General features: G+C 40.3%; 1 protein-coding gene across 4 annotated transcripts in view; it reads right to left on the reverse strand.

Annotated features, from left to right (window-relative positions):
• The window catches only part of cac (calcium voltage-gated channel subunit cacophony), a 1,845,957-nt gene that overhangs the window by 347,459 nt on the left and 1,485,296 nt on the right, over window positions 1-13,202 (reverse strand). For all 4 annotated transcript variants that reach the window (XM_071696567.1, XM_071696568.1, XM_071696569.1 and 1 more), the window contains 2 exons: window positions 5,513-5,578; window positions 3,681-3,772 (listed from right to left, as the gene is read on the reverse strand). In XM_071696567.1, the coding sequence (XP_071552668.1) occupies window positions 3,681-3,772; window positions 5,513-5,578 (158 nt within the window). The remainder of the gene's footprint in view (window positions 1-3,680; window positions 3,773-5,512; window positions 5,579-13,202) is intronic.

Raw genomic sequence — 13,202 nt, forward strand, 5'->3', positions numbered from 1 at the left:
ATTGCCTACAAATAGACTAAAAAGTACAAAAAGAAAGAGATATGGTACAACAGGAGTCAGTACATTGGCTACAAATGGAGAAAAAGGGTAGAAAAAAGATATGGTTTAATAAAAGATGTCAAAAAGTTAGAGAATTTAGGGATGTACTATGGAGGAAATATAGGCAGCACAACAGCCAGCCATCATTTGAAAGGTAAATGAAAGCATGAAAAAAATAAAAAATGAAAAAGGAGCTGAGAAGCTTTCATAAGAATTATATGGAAAAGGCACTAGCTACTTCAAAACTTTTCCATAACATCATATGGAGTAGATTCACCTGAGGAAGCAGCTAAACAGATAAGGGTTTCAGAGGGAAGAGCTGTTAACAACAATGAAGAAATAAGTGAGGAGTTCACTTACAAGTTCACAAAAGATTTTCACAATTGGAATGCACTATAGCCCCAGTATCAGTGAGGTGGGGTGGGTAAAAGGACTTGAAAAGCATTGTAACGGCGAGGAATGACATATCCGGGCTGTTAAAAGGTACTGATCCATACATGGCTTGTGATCCTGCTGAAGTCTTTCCATATGTGTTCAAGGAGGGTGTGGATAGACTTGAATATCCACAAGAAAAAGTGTTTGATATGTCACTAATGAAGGGAGTAGTGCCATGGACAGGAAAGCCATGGAAATACAAGGATCATATGACTTATAATTTAGAATCTTCTTTAAAAGCATATGTTTTTCAGGTTTTAACCTTAAAAATATTTTTTTTCCTGTGTATTAAACTCAAACATGGATAGGCATTAAACCTCCTTAGGACTTAAGAGTTTGTGCAACATCAACAATAACTTGTTGCCTTAGCAACAAGGCTGACATCTAAATGTGCACAAGAAAACTTTGGAAACTTATCGATCAAAGAGCTATATTTCATAATTCCATTACCACTTTAGAAGCATAAATCTTATCCCACAAGGACTTGCATCTTATCCTTCATCACTCCTTACACTTACAAAGGCTTACAAAACTTGCTCCCATTGGAGGTCAGTAGGAATGTACATCTTTAACTAAGGTCCAGACCTGACCTAACTAGGTCTGTTAAAGGAAATACAGTGCCTGGCCTCTCCCCTAGGGCCAAAACGTAGTACAACAATCTGTATGACAGTGTGTGGGCAGTTTTTTTAATTGTTTCCAAGTTTTTTTTCCCATAGCTAACCATACAGGTCTCATACATTGTTGGTCACCAGGGATGACTCTACCTCTGTATTGCCAGAGATTATATCCTACATCAGTGCACATAGCCCTTGCAATATCCTTCTAATCAGTCCTGTTCATTTGTATTTTACAATCTTTAGCATGTGATTCTCTCCTCACCTTACAATTCCTTAAAAATCTTTAATCTCTGTCTTCTCTCTGAACGATGGTTTGGTTTTCAGGAAGTGCAACTTCTTAGCCTTTAGTGCCTCAACCTTAACAAGCCACTGGCAGAGGGCAACTCTAGCACAGTATTTCCAGATTCTCATATCTAATGTTCCTACTGACTACTTCTACCTAATGCTTCTACCTAATGCTCCTGCCTAAATGTTTCTACCTACTGCTTCCATCTACTGCTCCTACCATCTTGCCAAAAGGCACCGCACAAAAATCTAGAGTTACAAAGAATGAGCTGTGTGAGTTAGGTGTTGTTAAGTGTTTTGTGTGACAAAGAGAGATTGCATGTTTGTGGACAGAATGCCATCAGTCCTGTGTGGGTGAGGCAGAAAGAAAAGACAGCTACCTGGGGCAGAGGAGTGCAACTTGACATATGAAATATTTTTCTATAACTATTAATGGCTGAATTTTTTACTGTGCTGGCATCGTATAATGTAAGCATTTCTCATTCAGTGTGGTAGGAAAATTACTTACAAACATAAACTTGTGAATATTTACAGGCCAGTCACCACTAGCCGTCACACCCCAAGTTCACCTTGCGGATGAAGGCTAAGCCTCCACCAAGGTCCTCAAGTGTTAATGGGGTAGGCATATGAAGAACTGGACAGTATATGGAAATAAGATGAGTGTAAAAAGAGAGGCTGAAAATAAATACATATGAAGGAAACAGTGATAGTGTCTGGAAGAAGGAATATGGCATGAGATATCTAGTTTTGATGGAGAGAGTATAAAAAGGGATAAGATTTTCAAGTACCTGGGGAGGGTCCTTATCAAAGGTGAAGGCTTGTATGCTAACAGCCTGAGGCTGAAACTGGAAAAAATTGCTATGAAAGTCACCAAACTACTCAAATTTGTGGCCTGCTGTGAAACATCCTTCTCAAACTAATCAAAGATCACTCCTAATCAACTGAAATTAGCAACTAATTCAGAACTGTGCTTTAAAATTGCTAAACAACACCCTGCTGTTGTTACAACTCAGATGAATCTTGAGACACAACTACTCCACTAACATGGTAGTCACTTAAGTAAATCATCATTAAAAGATGACCCAAGGCTGCTGTTTTAATTTCTAAACCAACTCTGAAGTTGAGGCAGAGAGAGACATTTAATTTCTAAAACCAACCCCACAAGTTATATATTATAGCAACAACCAGCCCATCAAAAATGAACAGTTGAAAGTAACTGTTCATTGTACTTTCTGTATTCTTCAGGAAGTCATTCTGTACTGTCTTCTAACATCTTATTAAAAGATATATTTGCTCCTAAGAACTAGAACAACATTTGACTTTATTAAACTACTGAAGATTTTTTTTCCCTGCCTGGACAGGTTTTGGAATGATGAATTTGACCACTGAAAGGCAAGAGGCTGAGAGCAGCACTAAGTTGACATGGTATACTCTAATTTGCTGGATGTTGGTTGCCAATAATTATTTTTGCTTTATCTTTTTCAGCTTTGTGATATATGTTATCCAGTGGAACATCAGCACAATGAACTGATGTTTCAGTTACTTATGTTCACATAATCTAATACAGAAATATAATTTGCCTCAAGGACTGTGCAGCTAGAACCACTCACAAAGTACACCCACACAAGCCTAATACTACAAAATATGCATGCCAACATCCACACAGCCTACAGTGCACAACTTAAAAAACAAAAGAAATCCTTTATTGAAAGGCATTATACTTATGGTAAATCATAAAGAAATGCAAAACCAAAAAGGATTATCTACAAACTTGGATTGGTGTTTCATGTCCAGTCTTTCTAGTCTGACAGAAAAATAACCAAAGGAAAAAAAATCAACAGAAACAAAAGGTTTCTCCCTGTAACTGGTCTCCTGTAAAAATTTTGGTGCTGAATTTGTATGGCCAAGGTGATCACATTTAGAAAACAATTCTTCCTATACCAACTGTGATCACATCAAAGTAACATACCCATCCTACAGCACAATTTCACACCAATGCAGAAAATGGCATCCACATCACAAAATACTGTATCAAAATTTTATGATTTATTGAGATATTAAGTGGCACTGAAAAGAGGCACAAAAAAGGTTTTACAAAAAGATAAGTAGTCAGTGAAAAAATAGGGGCATTTCCACCTAAGAAATGTGGTAAAAAGTAATACAGTATTTTGTAGCGATGACAGCGGTAACTTTGAGAAAAGGAGATCACAAGGACTGCAATGACAAAAGTTTGGAGAAGAATATAGCCAATTTTGCCGCTGACTCACTTTCGAGTGCCAGGAAAAAGTAACTTAGATTGGTTACCTGAATAAGAGCATTATGGCCTCTGCAAAATGTCTAAAGTTGTTGTGGCGTGTTATAGATGTGGTAGGATCCAATTCTATATTACCAAAGACCTGGGTGACGGAGGGAAACAAAAAACAAGAAACTTAGGATTACTCAAAAATCCAAACTCCATCTCTATACTAGGATGTCTGAGGCATACCAAGACTTGGAAGGTAGAAACATAAGGTTTTCAGGGGAATGGGGTTATGAGATGAGAAAAAGTAAGGTCATAAGAGGTTAAGAAAAGACAAAACAAGAAAAAAAAATATAAGAAGGTCAAGTTAGGGATGGGGCCAAAGGTTGTCCTCTCACCAGGGCTCTCAAGGGGAACAAGTGACCAGTCGTTAGGGTCATATCAGGGTCAAAATTCAGGGACACGGGACAAAAAACTTTGCACAGGTCAATGTATTCTAGGGAATAAAATGATCCCTGACCAAAAATGGGCAAGCACCAAAGACACTATCTAGTCTAGGTAAGCTAGTCTAGGCTAGTTGGATCACATATCTAGTGTTACGTTACCTTCTACATGAATCTAGACTACATGGCATTGCCATCTAGAGGACTAGACATGTCACCAGACGGCTAAACATCACATGTCTGTTCAGGAATATAGCTAGACTTTACTGCTCTGGGATACTAGGGTCTCACTTTGAGGCTACGTTGAGATCATGGGGTCCTGTGAATTTGGCCTTGTGTATCATTCTCAGGTTTAAAATCTTGGCACTGAACAGACATTCGTCTCAGTGTTCAGGCCTAGAGATGGGAATCATAAATACTGGATGTCTCAGGTTGCTATTGGCCGAGCCTGGATGGTGGGGTTTGCAAACTCACCGAAACAAGAGCAAGAGACCGGCGAAGAAAGACTGAAAGTTGTTATGTCGATTTAGGTCAGTGTCGGGGTCAAATTTCATGTTGCCAAAAACCTGGGTGTGAAGTATGGGAAAAAAAAAGATGGGAGAGTGCTGTAAGGTCAGGTGGGTGGAAATGGTCATGTGCACAGCCAGCCATTTGGGCAGCACTGCACGACCAAAATGGCGGGTAGGAGGCCACGTTTCTTGCTCTTTCCGTGGCCCCGAACCACAGCCAAAGTTTGCTTCATGACCCATCATAAGAGGCCATGAATTCTGTACATCAATCTGATCTTGAAATCATTACATATTTTACTGTTTGGCCCCATATACTATAAAAGTCCTACAAAATGCTAGAAAGGGTAATGATAAATATGATGTCAAATATTCAGTTACGAAAAACTCTGTGTATGGCCTCTTAGGCTGGGTCAGTCATTCTTTACAGCAAAGAACACAAGTCACATTTAACATCTCACGAAAACAATGTGGGCTTCTGTTTTAAAACAGTCCAAGAAAGAAAATTCACATGATAAAGAATTACTGGAGTTGTGGGAACAGATATTAACCAAATGGAGTGACAGTAACACCCAGATGGGGCATGAAATCCTACACATTAACAGACGCAAGAAACAGGAATTTAAAGTTAGCCCCTGGTGAGTAGACCAAAAGTATTTACCCTGGGGATGGTAATTCACTTATTATATTGGACTTTAAAGTTACAAAGGTCTATAGAGATCAACATAAAAACCTAAAATCCTATAATGAATATAAGAAACCACAATGATCTTCATTATAACATCAAAATATGCATACTTTATAAATATCACAACAAAGAAAATTATTACAGTTCAGCACAAATACTATTATATTCATGAATATGAATAAAAAAATCATATTTTTGTAAACTTATTATTTCAATATGTGGCACTCATTTAAAAAGCAAAATTTAAGCAGTTGGCTTACCTGCATGCCAATAATAGCATAGATAAAAAACAGCATTGCTATGAGGAGACAAACATATGGCAGTGCCTGTGGAAGGAAATGAATGCTAGTATCATATTACAGCTCTATGTTGTGCTATGGATTTTATACCTTCTATTTTTTTCAGGAATTTCCTTTTTCTATTTATCGTCAGGAGAATTCTTTTACACATTCTTTGGAGAATCTTGTGTGACAATTGGCAAATACATATTGTACTCTGTTTACCTAAATATAAAAGAAGACAGAAAAGTTAAGAGAAAAATGCCATTCTTTCTCCTTTCAAAATATTTACCCACTGTCTTAACTTTTTACCAGCTTACACAAGAAGGACCATGCACACATATAAACCTCTTATTGGGAAATAATTTTTAAGAACTGAGGTCACAAGCCCCAGGCCTAGTGGCTGACAAGAAAGCAGGGATGCCCAAGTTGTTGAGGCAGACTTCCTCCCCTGCTTGTATTTTACAGTTATGAAATAAAAAAAAGAACAAAATAGTGGATGCAATAATCTAATGGTAAAGCAAAGGCTTCAGACAAAACTTATCAAATGAAATGCGAGCATATCATGTTATATGATACATAATACATCAAGACCATACACTTTAACTTCAGTTCAAATATTCTATCGACAATATAGTAACATAAACATCCCTGTATTCTGAATACTCACCTTTTTCCTCCCTTGCCTTTACACAACAGAACTGTACATGCCTTTCATCAATCCTTAGGCACTTTAAAAATCCACTCAAACACTGATGATATATAGGGTCGATAGAGATGCTTTGTGGAAGTTTTTAAGAGTATATGGTGTGGGGGGTAAGTTGCTAGAACCAGTGAAAAGTTTTTACCAAGGATATAAGGCATATGTTTGAGTAGGAAGAGAGAAAACTGATTTGTTCCCATTGAATGTTGGTTTGTGGCAGGGGTGCGTGATGTCTCCATGGTTGTTTTGTTTATGGATGGGGTGGTTAGGAAAGTGAATGCAAGAGTTTTGGAGAGAGGGGCAAGTATGCAGTCTGCTAGGGATGAGAAGGCCTGGGAAGTGAGTCATTTGTTGTTTGTTGATGATACAGCACTGGTGGCTGATTCGGATGAGAAACTGCAGAAGTTGGTGACTGAGTTTGGTAAAGTGTGTGAAAAGGAGAAAGTTATGAGTAAATGTGAATAAGAGTAAGGTAGGGTTGAGGGGCAAGTTAATTGGGAGGTAAGTTCGAATAGACAAAAACTGGAGGAAGTGAAGTAATTCACAGATCTGGGAGTGGACTTAGCAGTGGATGGAACCATCGAAGCGGAAGTGAGTCACAGGGGGGGGGGGGGGGAGGTTCCGGGAGCATTGAGGAATGTGTGGAAGGAGAGAATGTTATCTCGGAGAGTAAAAATGGGTATGTTTGTAGGAATAGTGGTTACAACAATGTTATATGTTTATGAGGCATGGGCTATAGATAGATTTGTGCAGAGAAGAGTGGATGTGTTGGAAATGAAATGTTTGGGGACAATATGTGATGTTAGGTGGTTTCATTGAGCAAGTAATGAAAGGGTAATGAAAGTGGTAATGAAAAGAGTGTGATTGAGAGAGCAGAAGAGGGTGCATTGAAATGGTTTGGACACATGGAGAGAATGAGTGAGGAAAGATTGACAATATATGTGTCAGAAGTGGAGGGAATAAGGAGAAGCAGGGAACCAAATTGGAGGTGAAAGGATGGAGTGAAAATGATTTTGAGTGATCGGGGCCTGAACATACAGGATGGTGAAAGGTGTGCAAGGAATAGAGTGAATTGGAACAATGTAGTATACCATGGTTGACGTGCCATCAATGGATTGAACCAGGGAATGTGAAGTGTCTGAGGTAAACCACAGAAAGTTTTGTGGCGCCTGGATGTGGAAAGAGAACTGTGGTTTTGGTGCATTACACATGACAGCTAGAGACTGAGTGGGAATGAATATGGCTTTTTTGTCTTTTCCTGGTGCTACCTTGCTGGGGAGGGGGATGCTGATTCCTGTGTGGCGGGGTGGCCACGGGAATGGATGAAGGCAGCAAGTATGAATATGTACAAACGTATATATGTATATGTCTGTCTATGTACATGTATATGTATGTTGAAATGTATATGTATGTATAGGTGCATGTATGCACATTTATGTGTATACATATGTGTATGAGTGTTTGGGCCATTCTCCATCTGTTTCCTTGTATTACCTCTGATGCGGGAAACAATGATTAAGTATAATAAAATATACTTATTTCTTTATTTATCATACTTAACCGTCATCTCCCGCATTAGCGAGGTAGTGCAAGGAAACAGACGAGGAATGGCCCAACCCACCCACATACACATGTATATACATAAACGTCCACACGTGCACATATACATACATATACATTTCACCGTATACATACACAGACATTTCACCGTATACATACATATACATACACAGACATTTACATATATACGCATGTACATATTCATACCTGCTGCCTTCATCCATTCCTGTCACCACCCTGCCAGATACAAAATAGCATCAATCCCCCTCAAGTGAGGTAGCACCAGGAACAGACAAAAAAGGCCACATTCGTTCACACTCAGTCTCTAGCTGTCATGTGTAATGCACCGAAACCACAGCTCCCTTTCCACATCAAGGCCCCACAGACTTTTTGTTGGTTTACCCCAGACACTTCACATGCCCTAGTTCAAACCAATGACAGCACGTCGACCCCAGTACACCACATTGTTCCAATTCACTCTATTCCTTGCATGCCTTTCACCCTCCTGTATGTTCAGGCTCCGATCGCTCAAAATCTTTTTCACTCCATCCTTCCACCTCCAATTCAATCTCCTGCTTCTCCTTCTTCTCTTCACCTCTGACATATATATCCTCTTTGCCAATCTTTCCTTACTCATTCTCTCCATGTGTCCAAACCATTTCAACACACCACCTTCTGCTCTCTCAACCACACTCTTTTTATTATCACACATCCCTCTTACCCTTTCATTATTTACTCGATCAAACCCCCTCACACCACACATTTTCCTTAAACAGTTCATTTCCAACACATCCATTTCTCTCCTTACAACCCTATATATAACCCATGCCTGGCAACCATATAATACTGTTGGAACTACTATTTCTTCAAACATACCCATTTTTGCACTCTGAGATCATGTTCTCTCCTTCTACACATTCCTCATTGCTCTCAGAACCTTCACCCCTTCCCCGCCCTGTGACTCACTTCCACTTCCATTGTTCTATCTGCTGCCAAGTCCACTCCCAAATATCAAAAACACTTGATATCCTCCAACCTTTCTCCATTCAAACGTACATCCCAATTAACTTGTCCCTCAACCCTGATGAACCTAATAACCTTGTTCATGTTCACATTTACTCTCAAGTTTCTTCTTTCACACCTTGCTGAACCTAATGACCTTGCTGATATTCACATTTACACTCGTTTCTTCTTTCACACACTTTTTCAAACTCAATTACCAACTTCTACAGTTTCTCACTTGAATCAGCCATGAGTACTGTAACATTAGCAAACAGCAACTAACTCACTTTCCAGGCCCTCTCATCCCCAACAGGTTGCATACTTGCCCCTCTCTCTAAAACTCTTGCATTTACCTCCCTAACCAACCTATCCATAAACAAATTAAACAACTATGGAGACATCACAAACCCCTGCTGCTGACCAACTTTCACTGGGAACCAGTCATTCTCCACTCTATCTTCTTGCTGCTTCTAAGAGCTTACCTGCAACACCATATACTCCTAAAACCTTCCACAAAACATCTCTATCAACCCTATCATATGCCTTCTCTAGATACATAAATGCCACATTAAAATCCAGCTGTTTTTCTAAGTATTTCTCACACACGTTCTTCAAAGCAAACACCCGATACACACGATACTTACAAGGAAGGACAGCAAATGACTGGGAGGTGTATAAAAGAAAGTGGCAGGAGGTCAAGAGGAAGATGCAAGGGCTGAAAAGGAGGGCAAATGAGAGTTGAGGAGAGAGAGCATCATTAAATCTTAGAGAATAAAAAGATGTTTTGTGCAAAAGACAAGAGAGCAAATGGGAACATTGGTGTAGGGGTCAAGAGGGAAGTGATAACAGGTAGTGATGAAGTGAGAAGGAGATGGAGTGAGTATTTTGAAGGTTTGTTGAATGTGTTTGATGATAGAGTGGTAGATGTAAGGTGTTTGGTTGGGGTGGTGTGCGAAGTGAGAGGGGTCTGAAGGAATGGGTAGGTTAAGGGAGAAGAGGTGGTGAAAGTCTTGAAGTTGATGAAATCTGGAAAGGTAGCAGGTCTGGATGGTATTGCAGTTGAATTTATTAAGAAGGGGTGACTGTCATGTTGCTTGGTTGGTAAGGATATTCAATGTATGTATGCATGGGAACTGGCTGAATGCATGTAGAGTGCCATTGTACAAAGGCTACAGAGGCATAAGTTTGTTGAGTATCCATTAAAAATTGTATGGGAGGGTACTGACTGAGAGGGTGAAGGCATGTAGAGAGCATCAGACTGGGGAGGAGCAGAGTGGTTTCATACATATTCACCATTTCCCGCATTACCGAGGTAGGGTTAAGAACAGAGGACGGAACCTAAGAGGGAAAAGCTTCACTTAAACCTTTTCTCTGTGACTCCTTTAGAAAAGAAAAAACTGGAGGGAAAGATTTCCAGGACCCTGCACCCTCCCCTTTTAGTTGCCTTGATAATGTGCAAAACTATGATCCTTTCTAATATATTCTATTTTATATTTTTCTTATCATACTTTCTCGCTATCTCCCGCATCAGCGAGGTAGTCCAAGGAAACAGATGAAAGAAAGGTCCAACTCACCCACAAACAGGTGTATACACAAACACATCCACACACACACACATATACATACCTATACATTTCAACACATACATATGTACATAATTCATACTTGCTGCCTTATTCATTCCCGTCGCCACCCTGCCACATTTGAAATGACAACCCCCTTCCCACGCATGCGCGCGAGGCAGAGCTAGGAAAAGACAACAAAGGCTGCATTCGTTCACACTCAGTCTCTAGCTGTCATGTATAATGCACCAAAACCACAGCTCCCTTTCCACATCCAGGCCCCACAAAACTTTCCATGGTTTATCCAAGACGCTTCACATGCCCTGGTTCAATCCATTGACAGCACGTTGACCCCAGTATACCACATTGTTCCAATTAACACTATTCCTTGCATGCCTTTCACCCTCCTGCATGTTCATACCCTGATCACTGAAAATCTTTTTCACTCCATCTTTCCACCTCCAATTTGGTCTCCCACTTATCCTCATTCCCTCCACCTCTGACACATATATCCTCTTACTCAATCTTTCCTCACTCATTCTCTCCATGTGACCAAACCATTTTAAAACACCCTCTTCTGCTCTCTTAACCACATTCTTTTTATTACCAAACATCTCTCTTATCTTGTGGTGAGAAACTGCAGAAGCTGGTGACTGAGTTTGGTAAAGTGTGTGGAAGAAGAAAGTTAAGAGTAAATGTGAATAAGAGCAAGGTTATTAGGTACAGTAGGGTTGAGGGTCAAGTCAATTGGGAGGTGAGTTTGAATGGAGAAAAACTGGAGGAAGTGAAGTGTTTTAGATATCTGGGAGTGGATCTGGCAGCTGATGGAACCATGGAAGCGGAGGTGGATCATAGGGTGGGGGAGGGGGCGAAAATTCTGGGGGCCTTGAAGAATGTGTGGAAGTCGAGAACATTATCTCGGAAAGCAAAAATGGGTATGTTTGAAGGAATAGTGGTTCCAACAATGTTGTATGGTTGCGAGGCGTGGGCTATGGATAGAGTTGTGCACAGGAGGATGGATGTGCTGGAAATGAGATGTTTGAGGACAATGTGTGGTGTGAGGTGGTTTGATCGAGTGAGTAACGTAAGGGTAAGAGAGATGTGTGGAAATAAAAAGAGCGTGGTTGAGAGAGCAGAAGAGGGTGTTTTGAAGTGGTTTGGGCACATGGAGAGAATGAGTGAGGAAAGATTGACCAAGAGGATATATGTGTCGGAGGTGGAGGGAACGAGGAGAAGAGGGAGACCAAATTGGAGGTGGAAAGATGGAGTGAAAAAGATTTTGTGTGATCGGGGCCTGAACATGCAGGAGGGTGAAAGGAGGGCAAGGAATAGAGTGAATTGGAGCGATGTGGTATACCGGGGTTGACGTGCTGTCAGTGGATTGAACCATGGCATGTGAAGCGTCTAGGGTAAACCATGGAAAGTTTTGTGGGGTCTGGATGTGGAAAGGGAGCTGTGGTTTCGGTGCATTATACATGACAGCTAGAGACATGTGAACAAATGTGGCCTTTGCTGTCTTTTCCTAGCGCTACCTTGTGCACATGCAGGGGGAGGGGGTTGTCATTTCATGTGTGGCGGGGTGGCGACAGGAATGAATAAAGGTAGCAAGTATGAATTATGTACATGTGTGTATATGTATATGTCTGTGTATGTATATATATATAAGTATATGTTGAAATGTATTGGTATGTATATATGTGTTTGTGGACGTATATGTATATAGATGTGTATGCGGGTGGGTTGGGCCATTCTTTTGCCTGTTTCCTTGCACTACCTCGCTGACATGGGAGACAGCGACAAAGTATAATAAGAATATATAAAAATATATATAAATAGACTTGTGTGAGGAAGTACCAGGAGAGACTAAGTGCAGAATGGAAAAGGGTGAGGGCAAAGGATATAAGGGGAGTGGGAAAGAATGGGATGTATTTAGGGAAGCAGTGATGGCTTGCTCAAAAGATGCTTGTGGCATGAGAAGCATGGGAGGTGGGCAGATTGGATAGGGTAGTGAGTGGTGGGATGAAGAAGTAAGATTATTAGTGAAAGAGAAGAGAGAGGCATTTGGACAAGTTTTGCAGGGAAATAGTGCAAATGACTGGGAGATGTATAAAAGAAAGAGGCAGGAGGTCAAGAGAAAGGTGCAAGAGGTGAAAAAGAGGGCAAATGAGGGTTGGGGTGAGAGAGTACTATTAAATTTTAGGGAGAATAAAAAGATGTTTTGGAAGGAGGTAAATAAGGTGTGTAAGACAAGAGAACAAATGGGAACATCGGTGAAGGGGGCTAATGGGGAGGTGATAACAAGTAGTGGTGATGTGAGAAGGAGATAGAGTGAGTATTTTGAAGGTTTATTGAATGTGATAGATGATAGAGTGACAGATATTTTTGGTCGAGGTGGTGTGTGAAGTGAGGGGGTTAGGGAGAATGATTTGGTAAACAGAGAAGAGGTAGTAAATGCTTTGCAGAAGATGAAAGCCAGCATGGCAGTGGGTTTGGATGGTATTACAGAGGAATTTATTAAAAAAGGGGGTGACTGTGTTGTTAACTGGTTGGTAAGGATATTCAATGTATGTATGACTCATGGTGAGTGCCATTGTGCAAAGGCAAAAGAGATAAAGGTGAGTGCTTAAATAAGTTTGTGGAGTATTCCTGGGAAATTATATGGGAGGGTATTGATTGAGAGGGTGAAGGCTTGTACAGAGCATCAGATTGGGGAAGAGCAGTGTGGTTTCAGAAGTGGTAGAGGATGTGTGGATCAGGTGTTTGCTTTGAAAAATGTACGTGAGAAATACTTAGAAAAGCAAATGGATTGTATGTAGCATTTATGGACCTGGAGAAGGCATATGAT

The sequence above is a fragment of the Panulirus ornatus genome, chromosome 59, assembly GCF_036320965.1.
Source record: "Panulirus ornatus isolate Po-2019 chromosome 59, ASM3632096v1, whole genome shotgun sequence".
NCBI classification, from domain to species: Eukaryota; Metazoa; Arthropoda; class Malacostraca; order Decapoda; family Palinuridae; genus Panulirus; species Panulirus ornatus.